This window comes from Capsicum annuum, chromosome 3, assembly GCF_002878395.1.
Source record: "Capsicum annuum cultivar UCD-10X-F1 chromosome 3, UCD10Xv1.1, whole genome shotgun sequence".
Taxonomy (NCBI): Eukaryota; Viridiplantae; Streptophyta; class Magnoliopsida; order Solanales; family Solanaceae; genus Capsicum; species Capsicum annuum.
The window spans coordinates 269,222,581-269,248,420 of NC_061113.1; the positions used below are offsets into that span (position 1 = coordinate 269,222,581).

At 40.0% G+C, this 25,840-nt stretch overlaps 1 protein-coding gene across 3 annotated transcripts in view; it reads right to left on the minus strand.

Moving 5' to 3' along the window:
- LOC107861583 (helicase SEN1) overlaps nucleotides 1-25,840 on the minus strand; it is a 36,053-nt gene that overhangs the window by 3,811 nt on the left and 6,402 nt on the right. For 2 of the 3 annotated variants that reach the window (XM_016706859.2, XM_016706858.2), the window contains exons 2-20: nucleotides 22,714-22,830; nucleotides 22,525-22,607; nucleotides 18,647-18,793; nucleotides 18,404-18,552; nucleotides 18,186-18,316; nucleotides 17,957-18,079; nucleotides 17,806-17,879; nucleotides 11,591-12,178; nucleotides 11,364-11,475; nucleotides 11,107-11,244; nucleotides 10,660-10,989; nucleotides 7,914-8,163; nucleotides 6,549-7,801; nucleotides 3,912-4,305; nucleotides 2,908-3,827; nucleotides 2,719-2,784; nucleotides 2,522-2,647; nucleotides 1,866-2,110; nucleotides 588-1,788 (exon numbers count right to left, since the gene is read on the minus strand). In XM_016706859.2, the coding sequence (XP_016562345.2) occupies nucleotides 588-1,788; nucleotides 1,866-2,110; nucleotides 2,522-2,647; nucleotides 2,719-2,784; nucleotides 2,908-3,827; nucleotides 3,912-4,305; nucleotides 6,549-7,801; nucleotides 7,914-8,163; nucleotides 10,660-10,989; nucleotides 11,107-11,244; nucleotides 11,364-11,475; nucleotides 11,591-12,178; nucleotides 17,806-17,879; nucleotides 17,957-18,079; nucleotides 18,186-18,316; nucleotides 18,404-18,552; nucleotides 18,647-18,793; nucleotides 22,525-22,607; nucleotides 22,714-22,830 (6,447 nt within the window). The remainder of the gene's footprint in view (nucleotides 1-587; nucleotides 1,789-1,865; nucleotides 2,111-2,521; nucleotides 2,648-2,718; nucleotides 2,785-2,907; nucleotides 3,828-3,911; nucleotides 4,306-6,548; nucleotides 7,802-7,913; nucleotides 8,164-10,659; nucleotides 10,990-11,106; nucleotides 11,245-11,363; nucleotides 11,476-11,590; nucleotides 12,179-17,805; nucleotides 17,880-17,956; nucleotides 18,080-18,185; nucleotides 18,317-18,403; nucleotides 18,553-18,646; nucleotides 18,794-22,524; nucleotides 22,608-22,713; nucleotides 22,831-25,840) is intronic. The other variant, XM_047410219.1, reaches the window with a different exon arrangement.

The window sequence follows — 25,840 nt, forward strand, 5'->3', positions numbered from 1 at the left end:
TATAAGTTAGAATTTCCTTTGCTGTTTCAATCTTGGTGTAAACTGGAATATGCTAACAAGGCAGAAATTTTATTACAGTTCATAGAATCCATCTATGTTAAGCATAGGGTCATACTTTAGTTTATTGCTCACGTGTAAAGTTTTTAAAGCACTCCCTTTGTATTGTTTTGTGAGTACAATAATTACCTCAAAGGAAATTTCTGGATTAGTAGAAGTAAGGCAATATATGAAATGGGTGCAACCGGAGAAACAGATTTGAGAATTGATATAGTTGGCCATACTAGCTTGGGATTGAGGTTCAATCGTTGTTGTTGTTGTTGTTGTTGATGGTAAAAAGCTAAATTGTTACTTCCCCCATCTTAGGTTGAATGTACTTAATTAGTTAGAAGTTATAACTAATGGTTCTTTTAAAGTTTGAAAAGCTCATATTTCTCATATAGCTAATGATGACCATCTAAGATTATTTTCAAACAACTTCACTGCCTAATGATTTCACTTGGTCAGACAGCATTTATTATGGGATAGAATGAGGAAAATGTAACTTCTGATCATCTTCCGAACTTGATCAATGACTTAGAGACGTTTACCTTATTTTTCTTAGGTGGTCTAATTGGAGGGCCTCCAGCATTTGGTGAACTCGTCCTTTTGGCAGGCAAAGATCTTAGTGAAGACCTAGACTTGTTCGAAGATATTAGTGCTGAAGAAAGAAGAGCATCAACAGCATCACGTTGTTGCTTCCTCTCTGATATCATGTGATCAGGTTTTTTAACTTGATTACAAGCTTCAACCTCGGCTTCCACATTCTTCTGCATAACAGTTGTCTTAGCAGGGTTCTTCCAACCTCTCGTATTCTGCAATTTATCATCACGTTCTGAAGGTACTTGAAATCTTTCAGATGCAACAGATACAGAATGTTTATGGTAATCACTCCCTGACTTTTTTGAATTCCCCAAGTTACTATCCAAGCTGTCACATTGTTTTCCGTGAAGCCCGTGAGCTTTCCTCTCTTTCCCGTGCTTCTTACTGATCTTTTCGCAACTTTCACTTGATTCTGGTTGATTTTCCCCAAGTAAAATTCGCGCACTCTTACTATTTCTGCCATCATAATTATTGAGATCCTTTTTCAACAAAAGACTACTTTCATCTTTAGATCTTTGTACTCCCTCAACATTTTTTCCATACAGATCAACACGTATTGGAGTGTCAAATGGAGCTCCAAAGCTGGTGTCTTTTCTTTTCCTTTCTGTCACATGCTTTACGTTCTTCTTTTGTCTATCCCCATGCTCACATGTAGCTTCAGCTGCTTTAACATGCTTCAACTTCCTTGTACAATTTTCTGGTTTCTCTAAAGTGAAGTGTTTCTCCTGATCATATGATTTAAAAGTAGCATTATATGGTCTTTTAAGTGACATCACTAACTCTCGTTCTTTTGCATCCTTCACTAGAGCTGCCCAGTTCTGGTTCGTCCGCAATGTCCTTGTGTTCCCCATGATCCACAAAGAAAGTTTTGCCCTAGTCAAAGCAACATTCATCCGCCTTACATCGGCCACAAAACCAATACGGCTAGAATTAACCTGTGTTGCATTCGAGCATGCCTCGAATGCCCTCACTGTGGAGAGTATAACTATATCAACTTCTCGACCTTGAAAACCATCGACTGTATTGAACTCCATGTCAGCGGTGATAGAAGATCCAAATGCACTTGAAAACCGTGAGCGTAACAGAGAAAGCTGACACCGATAAGGAGTTATAATACCAATTCTTCCACCAACAAACTCGGAAGGAAACCTAAGCATGGCATAAGAAATAAAGCTCAGAAACAACGAAAGTAAAATTTCAGAACAAAAAGACCAAAAGAAATGTACCTTCTCTTGAAAAATCTTAACACTTCAACTGCAGCATCAGCCTCACTCTCGTTGTAGAGGGATAATGTGCCAGATTTTTTATCATGGAGCTCCTTCCCATCCACAACATCAAAGAAGACATAGGGACCTAGGGCCTTAGTCCCATGAAATGATGCAACTTTGCTGGATAACTGGTCTCCATCAACCAACTTACCATCATAAAAATGGAAAGAAGGAAAGCGGCATATGTCTGGGTGCATCCTATACTGCCATTTAAAGAAACCATTAGATGACCGCTAGGTTATAGGTGCTGATAAAGCAAACATGAAAAAAACACTTGTACAACAACAGGCAGGATGCTTATTTTTGATATTTGGTAGGCTGTAGGCATAAAAAGAATCATGTTTGTTAACATTTTGGTGATTGACAACAGTTCAGACACTATCCATTTCTTAGATACAAATGATGCGATGCATAACGGTTACTGCTGACCAAGTGCAAATAATATGAACGGCTGATAGCTGACAAGGAAACTGAAGCATGAAATTACCGTAAGACCTGTAACAGCAACAGTTCTTTCATCTCACATCAAATCGCTGCTAACTCATGCAACTTATAGCCACCTCAGGTAATATATTTTGGAACTAAAAGGTCTAAAAGTTTTGAGTGAAAAATACCTGCTGTGTGAGCATGTTAACAGGATAACCAGCCCTTTGCAAGCGTTCAAACATGCTACATTGGAAAGAAAATTTGCTGGCAATGTTGGAGAGAACTGTGGCTGGAAGCTGCTTTGGATCACCCACCTTCAACACCAATATTACTCTTCAGTAAATATTATTAACCTTAATTACAAATATATGCATCCTAAGCTTACCATCACACATCTAGTTCCCTTTGATTTTAATAGTTGAAGTGGTATGAGGGAAGCGGGTTCCAGAGCCTGCAAGTTGCGAACTGCATATTATTAGGCAATCCTGAATGGTGATCCATCCTATAAACATCAAATTGAGAAAGACACAGAAACCAGGAAAAACGAAAGAACAAACGAAAAACAACTCCATACTTGAGCAGCTTCATCAATCACAACTGCATCAAATAGGACACCCTCAGATGAACTACTAAACCTCTGGCCAGACATAGATGCTGCACAAACCCCATATAGATCTCCACCACAGCCACTCAGTGTAGTCACCACAATCTCAGCCTCTTTTAGTATAGCCTTCCTTAATTTGTGTCTAAGAGCTTTTGTTTCCTCATTAGCTTTCCTCTCCCGTGCCTGAGCAGCAGCGAGATCCATGTATATTGATTTCTTCTTCTCATATAATATTCTAAGCTTTGCTTCAACTTCTGCATCAGACATTTCCCTTGCATTATTTGCTTTATCAGTGTCTCCTTCCAATAAACAGTTGGAATCAGAATTTCCATCCCGTAAACTAGCTCTTTTAGCTTCGTAACATTTGATAGTATCAACCAACTTCTCAAGATTAGACCGCAAGCATGTCAAAGTATCCTCATCGGCATCATTCTTTGAATCGGTTGCATTCATTTTCTCCTCAGCTATGCGGTGATCAACAAGTGTATCAATGAAGAACGGCAATGAATTAGGATGAACTGTTTTCGTATTACCTACTCTAACGATATAAGGTTTGTACATGGTCCCATCACTTCCATAAAGGCCTTCACTGGTTATTCTGGAAACTAGTTCGTCTACTGCAGCATTTGATTGTGCACAGATGAGTATTCTTCTTTTACTGCAGTTTCCCATTAGTTTATCATTCTCTAAATCATCGTTGAGTTGTCTAGCCAAGGCTGCGTCCTGCCATGCCCTAGCAACAGCTGCAGCTTGACAAACACGCTGTCTTGAAGCAGTGCCAGACACTCCAGTAGACTTTAGGCCTCCATTTGATGATCTCTTGCCGTCCACTTGGGCGAAAGAAAGCAACGAACTGACAATAGCCACAATCACCCGGGTCTTCCCCGTACCTAATATCAGTTGTCCAACAATGAACAGAATAACAAAAAAGTATTTTTCATAGCACAATGATTGAAAAGAAATAAAAATGACACCTGGAGGACCCTGTATTAGGGATAATTGGAAATCCTTTTTAGGATCAAAAGGTCCAATAGCAGAACTGATAGCTTGCAGTTGACTGTCATTATATGCCGATTTGAGGACTTGCTGCAGAGGTCTAGATAGTTTATTGAAACTCTCGCCGTGATGTTTATAATGATCATAACAGGTGGGGTTCAAGATAACAGGAAGCAAAGGGATTCCCCTAATGCCCGACAATGCTTGAAATTCTCTGAGTTGAGAAGTTATGGTCATTAGGCGACTAATGCACCATTTGCTTCTCTCAACAAGAAACTTTCGAGCTCGCATCAGATAAGGTTTATTTTGCAAGTACAACCTGATGAGTAGGATGCTTGATCTCCTCTTACAATCTTTTTCACGCTTTTCAACCTGCAAACAGTCGGGAATATCACAACACCAAGGCATCCACATGATCACATCTAAATGTCCAATAGATGGTACACGGTTTACAAAGAAATCAAAAGCTCGGACAGTATGATTAAATAAACTCCAAAGTACAAGTCATCAGACAAATAACAACCAGAAGTCAAAACAAAGATTATAATGGGAGTACACATGTACAAAGCAGAACGCTATCATCAATTACAAATTTGGCTGGGAAGTTATCTCACCAGCTCAGAGATTTATCCCAAAAAGGCATGTGCATGCCGGGGCAGGTCTGCACAGCAATTTTTTTATATCAAGTTAAAGGTTTCATTGATAATAACAAGGCCAACTTCGCCGTATACAAGTGATATACCAAAAAAGAGGAGAAACCTACATACTATGAGTCTCTACTAAAGAGACTCAATCCTCTATACATAAGGAATCAGACAATATTCCTCAATTGAGCAAAGCTCATCTCTGCTCCTTCAAAAGCTCTCCTATTCCTCTCTTTCCAAATGACCCGCATCAAAGCAAGAGGAGTAACATCCCAAACCTTGTGCCTTCTTCTTGCAGATTCACTCATCCAGCTGAATATCAACTCCTTAACGATTCTTGTCTTAACCCAAGCAACTCTAAACCATCTAAAATATCCTCCCATAACCTCGTGGCTAAATTGTAACAGAATATGGTCCACGTCCTCACCCGCCTCCTCACAAAGGAAGCACATGCTCAAACGGACAACCTTTCTTTTCCTAAGATTCTCAGCCATTAAATCATTCCTCTAGTAGCTGACCACGTACACACCTTACTCGTCAAACACGAGGTGATTTCTTCCCATCTGTCCAAACGTTGGTGGGCAGAGTTACCTAGGCTTGTGGGAGGTAGCGGGTACCCCATGGAGTAAATCAGGACGTTCGCAAGCTGGCTCAAACACACCAGTATAAAAAAATGAGAATAAACAAAGGTAAATATATCGAATAGTCAAACAAACAAATGAAGAGAGAGTGAAATGTAGGATTCAAAAAGAATTAACGCACTCGTAATGAATTAATAGTGATCAACAAATACCCAATTATATCCTAAAGAAAAAACATATACTAAGAGTTTATGCACTGGGGTCATACCAAAAGCAACTAATTTCTTCCAGACAAGATAATTTGAAGGAATAGTTGCAATTAGTTTACCAAACATGGTCGAAGTATAACAACAACAACAACAACAAACCCAGTGTATTCCCACTTGGTGGGGTCTGGGGGGGTAAGATGTACGCAGTCCATACCTCTACCTCTGATGAAGTAGAAAGGCTGTTTCCGAAAGACCCCCGGCTCAAGTCACGAGATATCACACAAACACATAGTACAGCACAGAAGCAGATGACATAACATAGATACGGCACCCATAAGGAATATAAAACAGAGTAAAGCAGGAATGCAGGAATATAAAGCAGAGGAAAGCACACAGATTCGTAATAAACATGGAACACGGAACACGAAACACTGAATACGGAATCATAACAGGAATACACCCCCACCAATTAATTCCCTACACTAGCGACCCGAACTGGCCCTAATCCTCTGCCGTAATTCGCATCTTCCAGACCTTCCTATCTAGGGTCATGTCCTCGGTGAGCTGTAACTGTTCCATGTCCCGCCTAATCACCTCACCCCAGTACTTCTTCGGTCTACCCCTTCCCCGTCTAAAACCATCCAACGCTAGCCTCTCACACCTACGGACCGGGGCATCCATGCCCCTCCTCTTCACGTGTCCGAACCATCTCAATCGTGCTTCCCGCATCTTACACTCCACTGAAGTCACACCAACCTTCTCCCGGATAGTCTCATTCCGAACTCTATCCCCTCGGGTCAGTCCACACATCCAGCGCAACATCCGCATTTCTGCCACCTTCATTTTTTGGATGTGGGAGTTCTTAACTGGCCAACACTCCGCTCCATACAGCAAGGCCGGACGGACTACCACCCTACCAAACATGGTCGAAGTATACACTACATATTTCACTCAGTTGTATATGGTGTAATGTGTATATATGCTGTGTATACATATGTATATTCATATGTATGGGTAAGTATAGATATGTATATTATATGTATAGGTATTATGTATACACTACCTACATATTTTGTAAACTAGATGGCCCAAAGGTATTGGGCTGTAATTTTCTCTAATTTAAACATCGACCAATAACTAATCACAGCATGATAAAATTCTACTCAAGAAGCACACTTCACCTTTCCAACCATGTGAATATCAGGACAAGAATTCCTCAGAGGCTGTCTTGTAAGCAAAATAAGATCATTGTCTGAGCAGCTTTTAGAACCAGATGAATCAACATCCTCGTGAACACAGCGAATAAAGTGAAAATCATCAATTCTTTCGACTGACATTACAGAAAGACTGCCGCAAGACATCTCTTCTGGAGAAGTCATCTCCTGAAAGGAACTCTGCAGTTGTGCCTTGAACTCCTCCAATATGAGAGGACGAAAAATTTCAACATATTCATCAACAGATTGGAAACAAACAGGAACCTCCTTTAATTTACTCAAACTATCATTATTTCCTTCGCCTGCACTTGTCAAACCAACTGTTGAGAAGTAATTGAACTCTAGAATAGGTCTATACCAATCATCAAGCCTCACAGTTTTAAATCTTTTTACTCCATCATCCAATCTCAAAGCGTTAGACCGATTTTCAACCGGTAAGCTGAGTTGAATGACTTTCCTTTTCGGACCAGAGAGACTTGTTTTTATGGAGAATGATCGTTGACGTCTAGCTGAAACGAGGAAAGCCGACTCCTGATCACCTCTATTTTCGCTTACGAGCTCTTTCAAGACTGCATCATTAGTTTTTATAACCCATTCCCCATCATTCTCTTTCGTACTTGCACCTCCATAAGATGAGCTCCCAAGAGAAGAATGAAGCTCAGAGGTGAGAGAACTATTTTCTTTGGAATTCAGATTTAAATAATTTAAACGGCACTTGATATCAGTTTCCTCGCTCTTAGGCTCCATAGCTTTTGAATTGACAAGAGGCGAATCCTTTCCCGCCTGTACTGCATTTAATTCAAATCTTGGGATATCCAGATCCAGACAAAGATCAACTGGCTGAGAAATCTTCCTGGAGTCAATTTCTTTCACAGGATCAGAATACACAACTTTCCCAGCAATATGGCCAACAAGTTTAGGATCAAAGTTGACACAAGAATTGATATCTGCACCAACAGAAGCATCTGTTTCTCTATCATCACCTGAATGAACTATCAAATTACTTATTTCCTTATCCACAAATCTTTTTGAGTCTGGAACATGCATTCTTTTACCCATCCTACTAAAAGGCTTGGCAGAGTTGTCGGCAAGAATAAATTCTTCCCCAGGCAAACATTTGGAATCAACATTAGTTTTTTTCAAGTCAGTGTAACTCCCATCCACAAGTGAAACAGAAAGCTGAGCAACTTGCTTGGTCATCTCATTCATTGGAATATTATCTGCAATACAGCAACGCGGTAAAACAAAATTTATCTAAAAATCTGATTATTATCATAATGGCACAACAGACAAGAAATACAAGCAACTTAACAAACAGAGTAATAAACTCACCACATGAAATAAGTTTCTCAAAATCTGCAGCTAATGAAGCAGGGACACCACAGCATGATTCTTTAATCAAAATCAACAATGAAATTAAAGCATCTTTCCAATATCTGACCACTACTGGAAGTGGTGAATGACCCCAATCTATCAGATCCCGAAGACATTGCGTCACTGCATTATTAAGGACTGCAGTCGGTTCTCGGCAAAGCCTTCCAAAAACAACAGGAAGGGTCTCTAATAATCTGATGCAGGTCATCTTAATACAAAGAAAACATACTTCGTTATAAAAGATGCATAGACAGGGGGCTGATCTTTGAATAGGAAAAGAGTGGACTCAGCATTAACGTTTTCCAACAAAGTGGTCAGCTATGGGCCAAATGCATGCACTGGAAATACAGAGACCTTACCTCTACCTTGGGGAGGTAGAACTCAACAAAACATTCAAATGCCAAACTATCTTGAGGATAAGAGAGAACAGTCATAATACACTTTCCATACATGTGAGAGAAAATACATACTCCAGTGCTGCCCACAAGAAAACCATGAATTATCACTCCCAGGACACACGGGCGAAAAGGTTGCGGAGGTTGAAGAGCCTATTCGTAAGATGAGGGGAATTACTTCATCAAATAAAATCCATTTACAGTCTCCATAAGCTCTTAAATGGGGAGGGAACAGGGATATCATGTTAGGGAAGTTGGAGCATTTCGAGAGGCATAGAGATTTTGGGCATTGTAGGTGCATAAGGCTTGCAGAGGTTAGAGACTATTTGTAAGATGAGGGAATTGCGACCGGGCCAGACAAGATCCCGTTGATTTGGGAAGAACGCAGGCGAGGCAGATATGGGGTTAGCTTATTGGGTTGTTCATTGTCATATTCAGGACGACAAAAATGCCAGAAGAATGGAAGCGAAGCTCCTATGATGGTTTCGCGGCACAAGAACAAGGGAAATTTTCAAAATTACAACTACAGAGGTTGGTGCACCCATGTAGTGCCAGGTTGTATAGAGGATTGGGTGTCTTGTGTATAGAACCATGGCGCGTTGTAGGTTCTTTACTTTTTGATATACTTCTTGTATACGGCTGATTTTGGCCCTGTGATTAATGAAATTGTTAACCTGATAAAAAATGATATAGTGTCATTTCAATAAATTTTGAGATTCATAGCATGACTTCACTTCTATCTATTGATATGATATATTGCACAGGTGTCTTATGTGCATTTTCTTGAAGTGATGAGATGGTACTAGCATCATACCGATTGTGGGCAATACCTAGTTCACACATAGTCCAGTTGCCACCACAGTGGTCCGAAACTAGAATGCATTGATGGTATGGGCATACAGTTAGGGTGTTATTGACTATGAACGATCAACTGAAATGCATAGCTTAACATAGGTAAGGGTGCACACCTTTTGGATGGTCTATTGCTACGAATAGGTCCCACTATGAGATTCAATTTTTTGAGTTATTCATGTATATTTGTTTCTTTTTGATAAGGTATCCATGTATATTTGTTGTCTTCATTTATACATGGTATAAAAGCTTCGCGTTTTTTGTACATTGTTCATTGCATGCACAATATTTTCAAGAACTTGCTCCACGAGGTATGACGGCGGGGTGGATTAGTGATCTTGTCGGGCCTGGGCGCACCCTTGTAATTGATTCTACTCTCTGCAGATTTACTAGTACCCCGGCAAGACCACATTGATCTTGTCTGAGGTAGTTGATTCCAGTTGAGGTGAGCAAACCACTATCTGTTTGTGGTGGCGGTTTCAGTTTATCTTTTCTTGTCTATTTTGGGGTATGCCCTAGAGTTGTACTAAGTGATTCCTAGATGCTCATCGGCATTGTAATTGTAATTGAGTTTCTAGGTTGCAATCAGACTCGTGTCGCTTTCTAGTCTTCCGATATATTGAGATTTTTTTCAAATCTAAGCTATGATTTATTTGGACTCTTGTGTTTCTTTATTGGGTTATAGATTATGGTTCGCCTACTGGGTAGACGTTCTGGTGCTTCCATGGCTCAAGAATTCGGGTCGTGATAAATAATTCTAATATTGTCTTTATTTCATTTTCTACCATCGAAGCATTGTGAAGACAGGAGGATAAGGCAATTGAAGCAAGAAGAGAGAAATTGGGAAAGAAGGGGAATTCAATGGGTGAAAACGAGGGGGTATACGGATTTCTTATATTGGGAAAAGTTACTATAAACCCTACTCCTATACTGATAAAATGTTTTGTTACTATTTCTTTTATCGTTAACAAGGTATTATATTAAAAGTCCAGTAACAAGAAGGTGTCGTACTGAATTTACAATGGGTAGCTCTCCATTACATATTGTGTACTGAGCTCAGAAAAGTCTAGGCCTTCATATCATTTACAATTGCCATGTTTAAAAAAATATATAAAAATTGCAATTAACAGGATGAATTGATGAATATTTCTTGTATATGAGATTTCCCCCGAAATGTTAATAAAATTATTTAACTAATCAACAAAAAGGCGAATATTTTATCATATTCAACAATTGGAGGCAAAAGGGATGATTTTCTTTTTTTTTAATAGGAAGTTCCCTATTTATTAAGAGTACCATGGTTTCCAAACTACAGAGCCACTCTCAACACACTCTGCACAAGGAGGAGATAACATGCAAGTTCATGCAGCCCTGAACCATTAAGTTAAAAATAATGCACGTAACCAGGAAAGAAAGAAATATCACTAGATAATAGATAAACACGCTAACATCCAGACCTGAGATGATTTTTGACCTATAAAAACCTTCCCAGCTGCCAAGCACTTCTGGACCGAAATCCAAGCCATTTCTGAGAGTAAGCAACAAAATTTCTCCCATAAAATGGAACTGACAACTGCGTTATGTGCATCCATGTGCTCATTTTGAGCTTGAAGCACTGGCTGCTTTAAGAATCCCCCTTGAGAAGAAAACTTCGAGATACCAACGTCCTCACAAGATTTTCCGACTAGAGGTTGGCTACATGAATTCCCTTCTTTTATTAGTTTGCACATAACAAAAAAGAAATGATGCAAAGTCTGAAATTCTGATAGAACGCAGTCCAACTGAACCTGAAAAGAGGCAAGCAGAAGTATGCCAAACAAATGAACAGGAGAGCAATTTTCCCAGTATTAGAAGAAATGCAGCCAGAAGAAAGGGAAATCAAAGACCGTACCGGTAGATCTTACCAGCTTTAGAGCATGTCTTATCCCTGTAAAGGTAGCTACGAGTGATGATGGGCTGGAGCAAAGAAACTGCAGTCCACTAGTTAGGCCTCGTGTATTTGAAAGTTGTTCAAGAATACACCGACCAACATGTCTAGCATTCTGCAGCAACCAGACAAGGTGGAGACAGCATTAATGCAGAGGCAAGATTCTTCATCAAGAATACAAAATGATTGCTTCAGTAATCCAATTGTATGGAACTTTTGAGAAGAAAATATTACGTCGTTGGGATCCACAAGCAGAAGAATCAAACTGTCACTAATCATGGGCTCCCATGTCCACTGCTTCCTTAGCTCCCCTTGCTCCATTCTGATGATGAAATGAGCAGTTGACCTGTAATAACCTCCAGAAAATAATCAAGAAAAGTGTTTATATGAACACAAAATTCTTCTGATCACTAGCAAAACCTCAGAATCAACAGCATTTAGCCATAGGATCAACTGCAAACCTCTTGAAAAGCCTAATTAGAGGTATACACTTTGTTGAGACCTTAATGGAGTTTTTAGATTCCACTCCCTCGCCACCATCATTTGAACCAGATGGAACCTTCCAATTGAAAACATGAGAGATATCTGAACCACAGGTTCTCAACCAGTGACCAACTGAAGGTGTCATATCCGAGTCATTATCAGATTCTAGTAAAGAAAGGCGTGACAAAGCCCAGAAAACAGCCTTAGCAAATGATATTGGAAGAATCGACGGATCAATTTCAACTAAAATCTCAAACCACAACATTGGGATGCACATCCAATCCCCACAGAGATCTGATGTTATATCAGCTTGAGAACTAAATTCGTTCCAACAACTGACATCATTTTCTTCAAAATCACAACCAAACATATTTCCTTGGCCCTCTTCTTCATCAAGCTGGAATGGCAAGCATCTTTCGGCACTAGTAGCAAGTTGATACTTCAGAATTGAAGTTATCAGAGCAGAAGCATCAGAGACTATAATAGTTTGAATAACATCAAATGCAGGTTGACGAAGAGAACTGTGAAGTGACGAATCCTTCAGAGAGGATACAAGGGAAGGTCCCCTGCAGAATTAAGTAGGACAAATCAGGAACCAACACTCCAACATTTAATTTTGAATTTATGGCTGCTTTGAGACAGAATTCAAGAATATATGCATATTGAAAGATATGAATTCCAACAAAGTAAAACAAGGAAATAGAAGAGAGATCCATCAAAACATTATACTCAAATGTGCAATCTTTCAAGGATATGCCTGGGTCCATTGTCCAGAACGATGTACATTTTAAAATATTGTTAGTGATTAGGAAAGATTATTTCGTAGTAATGGAATTCTGCAAGTAAGGAAACTTACCTTAGAATATGCGAATAACATCTATAAAGTCACGTATATTGAGTTTACTGCTTAAGACAAATAGTTTCTCTCTTCTCATCCCGCTCTTTAACGCATTATCGAACTTCACATGGTATCAGAATCAAAGAGAAATAAACTGCATTTAGGCATTCACCGGAAAGTTCTCTTTTCTTTAATGTATGGTTATCAGAAAAGTTTTTTAGCGAGTTTGAGCAAAGGTCTATAAACTGCTTAAAGGTTAGTACAATCCCGTCGCCAAATAAGACAACAAACTACACCAGGAGCATCGTCTCAACGAGGAATACATTGACCAAACAGTACTGAGTTTCCCACTGCACAAACCCTCACACACCGTCACATCGACTGACAGGCATTGGCACACGAAATCATGGACCAACGGTTGTCTCAGTCATTGCCATGTGTACAGCATGTAAGCAACATCTTAGACTTCGGCAAAGTTTTCTGGGAATGTTATTCATTCTTCTTTTCAAGCTGGAGCATATACGTCATAGGTCCAATTATAGTATAGTGCACATTAATTTAAAAAGATATACTTTGGAGTTATAAGATACTTCTAAATAAAATAAGTTACCTTATTAAAGTAGCCTAACAACTCACATATAGGAAACAACAATATAATGACTTAAAGTGGGCGCCTGGCAATGAAAGAAAAAAATTCACAGTTATTTGAAATTTCGAAGTAGTAGTTGTGTTTGGCCATACTTTTTGCAATAAATGTTTAGAATCTGGGTGTACTTTTTTAAAAAATTATGAAATATAACTTAAATGGGATTATTTCATAAGAAATAAAACAACAACAACAACAACAAACCCAGTGAATTCCCACAAAGTGGAATCTAGGGAGGGTAAGATGTACGCAGTCCATACCGCTGCCTCCGAAGAAGTAGAGAGGTTATTTCCGATAGACCCCCGGCTCAAGATAAAGAATAGTAAACAAGTGAATGGATAACATAATAAAATCAGGAACAAGAAATAGTAAAATAGTCATAAGAAATAAAAATTTAAGGTAAAATTGAAAAAAAAATGTGAAACGGGGCTTTGGATGTTTACCATATTGGAAGTACAACTTCAAGTTATATTTGGAATTTTTATGGCCAAACCCTGAATTCCAAATAAAGTAGAAAAATTTTCCAAAAAAAAAATTCTGATGGCCAAACAGGTCCTTATAATCATTTCGACAGATTGTTTCCTCTCTTGGTGTCTCTCTCTTTCACACATCAAAATAACTCCAATGTTTTTGATTCACATACAAAGTCGAACTAGACTTTGATCAAAATTCATTTTTAAGGTAAAATTAACAAGTTTGCTCAGTTAAATGACAAGAATTGTTTTAATAAGGCAAGTGTATTTCATTCATAAACAAGGCTGAGTTGGCCATATCCAGTGGAAAAAACAAAAAGTAAGGAATCTACAAAATCTGATTCTCTACAAAGTCCGCCCATTCTTGTATACAACTAGGCATATTATGGGTGCACCAAAAGAAAATGAGAGATCGGGGGCTACTCCTCATGATACAATACAACAATACAACAACAACAACAAACCCAGTGTATTCCCACCTGGTGGGGTCTGGGGGGTAGGATGTACGCAGTCCATACCTCTACCTCTGAAGAAGTAGAAAGGCTGTTTCCGATAGACCCCCGGCTCAAGACACGCGGTACCACACAAACACATAGTAAAGCACAGCACAAGGTTACAAGATTACATAACATAAATACGGCATCCATAAGTAATCTAAAACAAAGGAAAACACACAGATCCATAATAAAACATGGGACACGGGCTCCTAACATGCATAAACCCCCACCAAGTAGTTCCCTACACTAGCGACTCAGGCTGGCCCTAGTCCTCTGCCCTGATTCGCGTCCTCCAGACCTTCCTATCTAGGGTCATGTCCTCGGTGAGCTGTAACTGCTCCATGTCTCGCCTAATCACCTCACCCCAGTACTTCTTCGGCCTACCCCTACCCCGCTTAAACCCATCCAACGCTAGCCTCTCACACCTACGGACCGGGGCATCCATGCCCCTCCTCTTCACGTGTCCGAACCATCTCAATCGGGCTTCCCGCATCTTGCACTCCACTGGTGTCACACCAACCTTCTCCCGGATGTTCTCATTCCGAACTCCATCCCCTCTAGTCAGCCCACACATCCAGCGCAACATCCGCATTTCTGCCACCCTCATCTTTTGGATGTGGGAGTTCTTCACTGGCCAACACTCCGCTCCATACAACATGGCCGGACGGACTACCGCCCTGTAGAATTTGCCTTTAAGCTTAGGCGGCACCTTCTTATCACACAGCACCCAAACCATCTCGTAATTCTTCCCAAAAACTCTCCTTTAACCCCTTCCCAATCGGACCATAGACGCCCCCAAAACCCCACTCTATTCTGTTGCCAACGTTTTTAAACCGAGCCCCTAACATAAACTCCCCCTTATAACCTCCATACACTTCACCTTTCTATCATCCCAAAGCAAAAGTATTTCTACACAGCACTTCCTCGTTCGAGTCAGGATATAATCATACTTCACTCATCTTCCTAAACACACTTCTAATGAGATTATCCGTCAAAGTCTTCATTTTTGTCTCTTGGATATAGACAACATCTGCCCCCACTCTGTAAACCCTACTTTGATGATGGCCCTCTTATTAGGGACGTTCAAACCCCTCGCATTTTTTTCTCCCTAATTATCCTTGCTCGAATACCCTTGCCTCCCCTCCCAAGGACCTTTTTTCTCCTCTTTTCTAACCCCTTGTTCTTCTTTTTCAATGTCTTGAAGCAAACCTAGCACCCTATCCTTCTTTCCCTCAAAAATCACTCCAAAAAATTCCCCGAATTTTAGATGATTCCCATCCACCTGTCTAAAAATGCCTTTTCCAACCTCAACACATGCTAAAGGAAGTGCATTGACTCCTTGAGAATCACTACAATCACCTTTAGAGCCAACATGCAACTGAAGAGAATTTAAAACAACCTTTTCCCAAATTTAAATCAAATTTAGAATAGCTGCAGCTCCTCCAACTCATTTAAGAAACAGTCCTGCTAAAATTCAGGTGAATAGGCACCAAAACAGCATTTTCGGCGACAGCAAAAGTCATTTTCCGACACCAGTGAGTCCACCAAGTCATTTATGACAACATGCATCAGGTCATTTTCCCAGATTAGGGTTTTGCCTCCCATTCCAATTTGCACATTTTCCTTCTACCCCTTTCTTCACCACATCTGATGGCCTTCCCAAGGTTTCGACATCACCTCCTTCACAAACGTATTCCCCTTCTTGTCTCCTCTAATACCACTTCCTCTCCTACCATAAACTTCAAATTCCTCCCTCCAATCTACTTTCAATTTCAGGGGACGAAACTCCATGGAAAGCCAAACTCTATACTCCACTTCTCCATCATCCACCTTAATTGAAACCGATATCTTCCCCTCTTTTTTCACTAAAATTCTCGCCCTAGCCATATCAAGCAAGTTGTATATCACATTCACAAAGCCTACACAAAGATTCCCAACCTTTAGAAAAAGATCAATACACCATAAGTTTACTGGGAGCCCCGCCAGATTAATCACCACCAAATAGCTTGAGCCGCGTGGATAACATAACCTTCATGCCCCGACCATCTCTCCAGCTGCATAAAGTTGTTGTCAAAACTATCTTCTACCTTCATGGAGAACCATCAATGCTTGTTTTTCATCCACAACGAAACAGAAATTGCGTGCGCTAACCCCACTCCTCCATTGCCCAATTCTTGATCGCCTCCGAAGAACCAACCCATTTATTGAAGGAACCAAGCAAGCAAGATTTCAAAAAATCATTTCTCTTCAAAATAAAGTCTTTTGATAATAAGAATTTGGGTTTTATCGATGGATCATTCTTCCGACATCTACCCCCTAAGTCTAGAAAAGGCCACACTAAGGCTTCTTTGAAAGACATTCTCTCCCTCTTCATAGATTTAGAGAGAACTAGGAGCTTCTATCACTAGATCTCCCTCTTCTAACCACAACACCCTAGATTTTTGTCTCCAACTAATCTCTTCGGCCATCCCCAAAGCATCTAACTCCCTATTCAAACTCTCTTCTCTCTTTCTCCCGCTTGTCCAACTCCCTCCCCACTTCTACTTTTTCTAACTGGCCCACCTCATTTAAAACCTTCCTCGTTTTCACCTCTACCCTCCCGAAAACTTCCCTATTCCACACCCTTAAATCTATCTTCAGCTTCTTTGCAAGCCGAAAGATGGTCTCCCCTCCACAATATATCTACTCCGCCACCTTCTCCCAAAAATCCGATGCTTTCAGCCACATATTCTCAAATTTGAATGGCGATCTTGTCCTACTCCATCTACTAGAAAATGGTCTGAGGTCGACCACTGTAAAAGAACTTGAATCATACCAGGTGTCAACTCCTCCACAAAGTAGACACTAAGAATCTGTCTAATCTAGACTTTGATGAAGATTCCCCTGATCCGGACCAAGTGAACTAAGCTTCTGTCAGTGGCAGATCAATAAGATAATGGTTATCAATAAACTCCAAAAATTCTTCCATGGCCCTGGAAATAAACCTACACCCCACCCTCTCCTCCGGAAATCTAATAATATTAAAATTCCACAGCACCCAAGGAATGTTCCATCTGTCCAACCCCTCTCCTTCTTCTAGCAAAAAATCTCCTTTGAGGCCTCCCCCACATGCCCGTACACTCCCCCAAAACCCCATTCCACCCCATTCCCAAGGTTTCTAAACTTCACACCAATCATAAACAACTCTTTAAAAATCTCCACACTCTACAACTTCCTATCATCCCACATAACTAGTGTACCACCCGCGTTACCCTGAGTCGATATGTAATCATACTTCACCCATCTTCCTCCCCATCTCACTATTCCATCTGTCAAGCCTCCATTTTAGTCTCTTGTATACATATTATTCTACATCAGATACTGCAATTAGTTATTTTAACAACAATTTGGCTATGACAGTACTAAAATCATATATTTTGGTATTTTCACTACATCAGATGCTGAAATTAGTTATTTCAACAACAATTTGGTTATTATTTTTTTATTATTAACACCCAGTGTATTCTCAAAAAGTGAGAAAAAAACTTTGGTATTTTCTGTTCCTAATAAATTTCTGTGATTCACTTCAAGAAAGTGTATGCTTCACTTCACACTTTGAGCTTCAAGCCCCAAGGACCTTGTCGCTTTTTGTGCTTTTCTCTTTTAGACATTGTGATTGAAACAAATCTAAAGAACCCAAAGCAAGGGACATAAATAACAGTCACTCAATCATATGAATAATTGACCTCTAGGTACATACCACATATGTGCGCATTCATATGGCGGAGAAGGCGGGTTCATAGTATAACCTCGGTGAACTATGAAAAGAGCTATCTGCAATATTGAATCTCACGATGAATAAGACAGAACAAAAACGTTAACACGCTTTGGGCTGATGACAAGATAATAACCTGGCAAGCCTTTTTTCTCATGATCAAGCTAAAGTTACTGCTCACGGTAACTTGATGCAGGAGAAAATAAAGAAGATTTCTCCGTTGCTTTTCGTGTTCTCCATCTTGTAAAGCTTCAAGGGACTGCAGGGTATACACATGAGAGTGAAAAACTTAACTAAGGACATAGATCAATTAAAAGAAGATAGCTAAACAGCCCTTAAATTACATAGCTGTGTATAAAACATGCCTGTAGAAAAGGCTGGAAAAGATCAAAGATTTCCTTATGGCTTTTCTCATTTCGAGTGTGGAAACACTGACCCAATAGTGTATTGCGCATCACACTTGGAGATAGTGAAGTCTTCAACCAAAGCTTATATCCTTAATGAAGTGTGATTGGAGATGCATTAGGTATTAGCTGAAGGAGCGGATTCAGAATCCTGAAAAGGTATGTGTATAGAAACATACCAAGCATCTCAAACAATAATCTCAGACAATTAACTGCACAAGAAAACTCTGGCGAATCATCACTGATATGATTGAGAACAACACTCAGAAAAATGGGATAGCGATCTAAAATGCCTTCTTCAAAAGCTGGAGGCTCCAAGAATCCAAGCCTTCAAGACACAGAAGAGGTAACAATAAGAAAAAAAAAAATGATTAATAAACAAAAGCTCACACACGAGGGAATAGAAGCCAACTACTTCCTACAATGCTTTGATCCCAAGCCATACAGTTACTCGATCCAACTCAACCCTAGGCCTTAGATTCGGCGTACACAATGGCAAAACGTCTGTTGCCAAATATGAAATGTACTTCTTCAGCAAAGGCTGCAAAGCATCCAAATCTGTTGATAGCCTACAATGAAACAGAGAATTAAAAGGACATCAATAAGGTGCGTACATATCAGTTACTCCCATTATTCTAGTAAGACAAAACACAGGAAGTCTTTCCTAAAGAAACACTATTCTAACAATAGTTCAGGATGCTAATTTAAGATATTAAGGCAGAAATTCAGGGCCTAATTTCTTTTCAAAATTTGTCTAAGTGCCAGGCGGGCTATAATGAGCAAACTTCACTTCTTTTTCCTCTCTCTTCTTTTTCTTATAACTACCTCATTTATCTCTTGAACATGGACTATTTTACATGCTGAACCTTCTTAGATTGGCATTGAGCAGCTTCTTCTTCGGTTCTCCGGTTTTGCACATGAGAAACTTGGGATCTGAAACAACCATATCCTCAAGCCCCACGTGCAGAACCAAAAGGACCAGCTTGGTTTATTGAGAAAGGAGAATTCATTTGAAGAGGATGGAATTTCTTTTAAAGGGTTCATTCAAGGAACGCAGATATTTTTGAAACGTTTCACCGGGCCTTTTGTGAAACAAGGTTTTTCACAGAACTCTTCCTTGGGCAATACTCAATTTGGGTCATCTCAATCCACACTCATTTTGGCTCGCATGTATAAGTTCTCTGTTCAGGATGGACACTCTTTCTGCCTTTTGTCGAACTGCCTTGACACCTTGGCAGGAGTTTCTTGGGCAGCAACTCATCGAGAATCGCGAGGACAACTTTTTTTTTTCAATTAGGAGCGGAAGGGTGCGCCCATCCTCTAGGGGGAACTCTTCTTACCTCTTTGTGTTCCTATACCTGTGAGTGTGGAGAAGAGGATGGATGGTTTGAGAAGGAATTTTCTATTGCAGGCCAATAAAGAGGACAGATTTGCACTTAGTTGAATGGAAAAATCTCACAATTAGCACAGAAAAAAATAAGAGGGGTGGGTTGGTTGTCTAGGAATCAAGGATTTGAAGAAGCAAAGCAAGTGTTTTCTAATGAAGTGGTTATAGAGGTTCACAAAAGAAGAGCAGCTATTATGGAGCATAGTAATAAAAGCGAAGCATGGCAAAGAAGGATTTTGGATGACTAAAAAGGTGTAGACGATTTATGGAATTAGTTAGTGGAGAACTATCAAAATCAGATTGAGATTCAATGTTGAGGATGGCAGAAAAATCATGTTTTGGGAGGATAATTGGTTGGGTAATGGAAATCTGAAGCTCATATTCCCTGATTTATATGATTTAAGTCTTCAGCAGAGGCATGTTTTGAAGGAGGTCTGATCCCCACAAGGGTGGACCCAATTTTCAGAAGGTTAGGTTATTATACTCCGGGAGGTGCCAAGGATAACATAATTCTTCAAAATTTTGGAGCAAAGCAAGGGACAGCAAGAGGGGGCAGCAAGAGGGGGCAGCAAGAGGGTGCGGATACAGTGAGTGGCAGAACTGTTCAAGTGGAATTTATAATGTTAGTTCAGCTTATAAAGATTTGAATCAGGTTGAATCCCAGATTACATTTTGGCCATGGAAACATATTTGAAAAGTTAAGGTGTCTTATAAGGTGGTTTGCTTCTCCTGATGGTTGTAAGAGAGACTCTGTTGACTTGTGATAATCTTAAAAAGAGGGGAATAAAATTGTGTTCAAGAGATTACTTGTGTGGGCAAGAGGCAGAGACAATAAGTCATTTCTTTTTACATAGCGGAGTTAAGAGATTACTTGTGTGGGCAAGAGGTAGAGCCAATAAGTCATTTCCTTTTACATAGCGGAGTTACAAGACATCTATCTCAATTCTCAGAGTTGCTAGTTGGACAATGACACGAAGAACTCCTGAAGTTATAGCGTGCTGGAACAAAGGTGGAAACTGCAATAGTAGCAAAACAGATGGAAAATTGTCCCATCAACTAGTTGATGGACGATAAGGAAGAAGAGGAACCCTAGGTGCTTGGCCATGAACACCCAAAAATATCACTTTATTTGGAATTTTTAAAGCTGGAATTGGAGTTGTGTTTAGCCATGCTTTTTGCAAAGAATATTTAGAATTTGAATGTACTTTTTCTAAATATAGTTTATACCCTCAGCTTCTAAGAACTAGCAAAATCCCCAACTTGACTAATTTACCTGAAACATAAAATCAAATCTAGTCAAAATAGATAGTCACATAATGTCATAGATTAGATCCCATATACGAGCTACTATATACTATTTCAAATATTTTTCACTTCATTTGGAATTTTTGAAGATGGAGTTGTGTTTGGTTATAATTTTTGCAAATAATATTTGGTTGTTTGAATTTAGTTGTCCTAAAAAACATGAAATATAATTTAAATACGATCATTTTTATAGAAATAAAAATTTAGGATAAATTTAGAAAAAAAATATATATTGAAAGTGAAAACAAGGTTTTGGGTGTTTTCCAAATTCCAGTTGTATTTGGAATTTTCATGTTCAAAACCTGATTTTCAAATAAAGTGAAAAAAAAATCTGGAAAAAAAAGTGAAATTCTCATGGCCGAATGGGTTCAAAGATGATAGTATTCTTCTTTTAAATTTTCGGTGTAAATCGGAACACATAGATGAACCTGAGGCAATCATAGATGTATTAGGTTCCTTGTAAGATGAGCAAGGCTGTTTTGTGTAGTTTATTTTTTGCATTTCTCTTTTTTGACAATCTCATGTCGTCAATCCATTTTGGTTGACATTGAAATTTTTGTTCTGATATCTATATATACAAGGGAATATGGTACCTTCTGAAAAACAAAATCTAGTGTTCTCTACCGGAAAGCCCACCAAGCAAAAGCTGCCCATTATTGGTGGTGTCTATGCAATTTAGTGATGTCCTAAGTTTATTTATATCCCACATATCTACCAGCTTTGCCATCCTTTAAAGTACTTTCGAAGTAAAGCGTTGAGACAATCCTCTTCTTAAGCGTTGAAACAGTCCCAGCAAAAATGGTTTTCTTGGTGGAAGAGGACACCTATCCTGTTATACGAATCTCCAAAAGAAAGGAATGAAATAGTCCTTGCATGACTTCTAGCAAAATATTACAGCAAGCAGGTAAGATAAGTATAAGGAATATTTATAGTTCTAAACACTCAAGGAGTCTACAGATCTATTTTTACATCTATGTGGCCTTCTTTGACCTGGGATTATTCTTTCATCCAAGGAATGATTTTGCAAAGCTATTCCAAACAGTCATCCAGTCAGATACAAAGTATTTGTAATCATTGTTAGGTCTTGATCAAAAAAATTTACATCAATGTTAAGTCTTAACTGCCAAAAGCATTAGAAGACACAAATTATTGGAGGCATAACAAACTCCGGCTAAAGTAAAAGAAGAACAGGTAAACTAACAGCCCAAGGAGTCTCATCTGATAGCATGAGCTTCTTTTAACAATAGAAGCGAAAAGAACTCAGGACACAAGTACTCTTATAACACAGTAAAACTTAATTACTTATACTTGTCTATTGTCAAAACACATTTGCTCGACCAAAAATGGCGACATGATCTTTTTATAGAAGTAATAATTTCATGGATGAAAAGGCAAAAGCTTGCTCGTATATAACTAGTATACGAAAAAAAAAAAACTTAAAGAAGACATGATTGTCTATAATAACACCCAGTCATCTATACATGTAGGAATCCTATGATGCGCCAAAGAAAAAGAAGCGAAAATATGCTATTCCCACCATATACTTGAATTTTCTAGAGTCACAAATCACAGATTATAGCCGCATACGAAGTCTAATAGAAACAATACCTCAATTTACCCATGCGTCCAGCCAGTCGTAAACCGATGGTACGAGCTCTTCGTCCTTTATGGAAAAGTAATGCGTAAACTCCCTACAATATAAAAATGGAAAAATCGAATTAAGATGACTACATATAACAAAAACAGTTGAAGCATGATATGAAGTACAAACATCAAACATAGAAAGGCAGGTCAAACCGGATACTGCTGGTGTCCACCCAGGGTCAGTTCATGAGTTTTATCGATAGCGTCAATGAATGTTTCAAATTCACTTGCCAAATAAGAATCATCTAACAAAATCGGGAACATCAAAACCTGCAACTCATAAAAAGAGAGGTCTATCTCATCACAGAAATAAAAATAACAACAACAAACCCAGTGTATTCCCACAAAGTGGGGTCTGGGGAGGGTAAGATGTACGCAGTCCATACCGCTACCTCCGAAGAAGTAGAGACGTTGTTTCCGATAGACCCCCGGCTCAAGATAAAGAACACTAAACAATGGGATGGATGACATAAAAGAATATCAGGAATAAGAAATAATAAATAGACATCAAAGAAATACGAAAATACGAGACATAAGGGCGACACGAAAAAAAAATAGGTACTAAGCCATGACATATGACACCTAACTAGTAGAACCCTGAACTAACATAACAAGGACACCTATGTGCACAGACCTAGGATTACTAACCCGACTACAAAGAAAACTCTCCTGACTGCATGCTACAACCCACACACTCACATTAACCTTCTACCCTTATCCGCGACCTCCACACCTTCCTATCTAGGGTCATGTCCTCCGTGAGTTGAAGCTGCTCCATGTCATGTCTAATCACCTACCTTCAGCATTTCTTTGGCCTACCTCTACTCCTCCTGAAGCCATCCAAAACAAGCCTCACACCTCCGAACAGGGGCATCTGCGCCCCTCCTCATCATATGCCAAAACCATCTCAGTCTTCCTTCCCGCATCTTATCCTCCAGTGAGGCCACTCCCACTTTATCCCGGATAATCTCATTCCTAACTCTTGTCTCCTCTAGTAAGCCTACACATCCAACGCAACATTCTCATTTTCGCTACCTTCAATTTTTGATTGTGGGAGTGCTTGACTTGCCAACACTCCGCTCCATACAGCATAGTCGGACGGACTGCCACTCTATAGAATTTACCTGTAAGCTTAAGGGACACCTTCTTATCACACAACACTCCTGAGGCGAGCCTCCACTTCATTCAACCTGCTCCAATACGATTAGAGACATCTTCATCAATCTCACCATTCCCCTGAATCGTAGACCCAAGATATTTGAAACTGTCCGTCTTACCGATATCCTATGAGTCCAACCTTACCTCCCCTTCGTACTCCCGTCTCAAGTAACTAAACTTGCATTCCAAATACTCTGTTTTGGACCTACTCAACCTAAACCCCTTAGACTCAAGGGTTTGCCTCCAAACCTCCAACTTGCCATTCACATCCCCTCGCGACTCATCAATCAACACTACATCATCCGCAAATAACATACACCAAGCCTCCTCGCCTTGAATGCTCCGCGTCAACACGTCCATCACTACAGCAAAAAGGAACGGGCTCAGAGTCGATCCCTGATGCAACCCGGTCTCGACCGGAAAATGCTCTGAGTCTCCTCCCATCGTCCTCACCCGGGTCTTCCCTCCATCATACATGTCCTTAATAGCCCTAATGTACGCCACCGGAACCCTCTCACCTCCAAGCATCTCCAAAGAACCTCCCTCGGGACTTTATCATAAGCCTTTTCCAGGTCGATGAACACCATGTGTAAATCTCTCTTCCTTTGTCTATACTGCTCCACTAATCTCCTCACCAGATGGATTGCCTCTGTCGTCGAGCGACCAGGCATAAATCCAAACTGATTCTCCGAAATGGACACGACCCTCCTCAACCTCCCCTCGACCACTCTATCCCAAATCTTCATAGTGTGACTCAACAACTTAATACCCCTATAATTGTTGCAACTCTAAATGTCACCGTTGTTTTTATATAGCGGGATCATCGTACTCCATCTCCAGGCCTCAGGCATTCTCACAGTCTTGAAAATGACGTTAAACAAATCAGTCAGCCACCTTAAACCGGCCTCCCCAGCATACTTCCAAAAATCCACCGGAATCTCGTCAGGCCCCATCGCCCTACCCCTCCACATCCTACGAATAGCCTCTCTAACCTCCTCCACCTTAAAATGCCTACAGTAACTGAAATCACGTCTCTCCTTCGAGTGCTCTAGCTCCCCTAGCTCAAAGCCTCTGTCCCCATCCTCGTCCAAAAGTCTCTAAAAGTACTCCTGTCATCTCTTCTTAATGTGAACATCCTCCACCAAAATAGTATCATCCTCTCCCTTAATGCACTTCACCTGATCGAGATCACGGCCCTTCCGCTCCCTAGCCTTAGCAAGCCTATACAACCTCTTTTCCCCTCTTTTCTTCTCTAACCCCGCATACAGGCTCTCGAACGCTGCCGACTTAGCAGCCGTAACTGTTAATTTAGCCTCCTTCCTAGCTACTTTGTAAGCCTCCCTATTCATCCCCTTTTCCTCCTCATTTTTACTCTCAATCAACTTAACATATGCCTCTTTCTTAATCTCCACTTTCTTCTTCACTTCTTCATTCCACCACCAGTCCCCCTTATGACGACCTGCTCAACCCCTCGAAACACCCAACACCTCTCTAGCAGTCTCCGTGATGCCGCTGGAAGCCTTGTCCCACATAGAATCCACGTCCCCCTGCTCTCTCAAACCCCCATTCCCGCCACCTTATCCCTTTATCTCCAATGCATTCACCGGCGTCAAGCCTCCCCACTTAATTCTAGGTTGACCATCCTCGACCCTTCTCTTCTTGCACTTCTTGATAGACACGTCCATCACTAGAAGCCTGTGATGGGTCGAAAGATGCTCACTCGGAATGGTCATGATGGAATGGAAGAAAATGAGAAAATAACATATGAAATTAGGATCAAATCAATTAAGGAAACTAAAGTTGAATTTCTAACTCGTGGTCATTCACTTCATCTAGAAGCAGAATATCAATGTTTCATTAAATAGTAGAGTTAGGGTTGATTTTCAAGTGTTTGCATCCTACGTGACTTATATCAAGTCAACCCAAGATGCCACTTGCAATGCAGCCCTTGATGAAGAGTGCACATTGTAACCATAGTGCATCCGCCCTGGCTACTGATGATGCCATAGTTAATGTACAATTAACATATGATTAAGCTGGATTATCTAACAGCTCAATCCATCTTTTTAGCTAAAAGACAGATCCTCCTTGCTCACCTATCAGGCACTAATTTGTGCAGGAA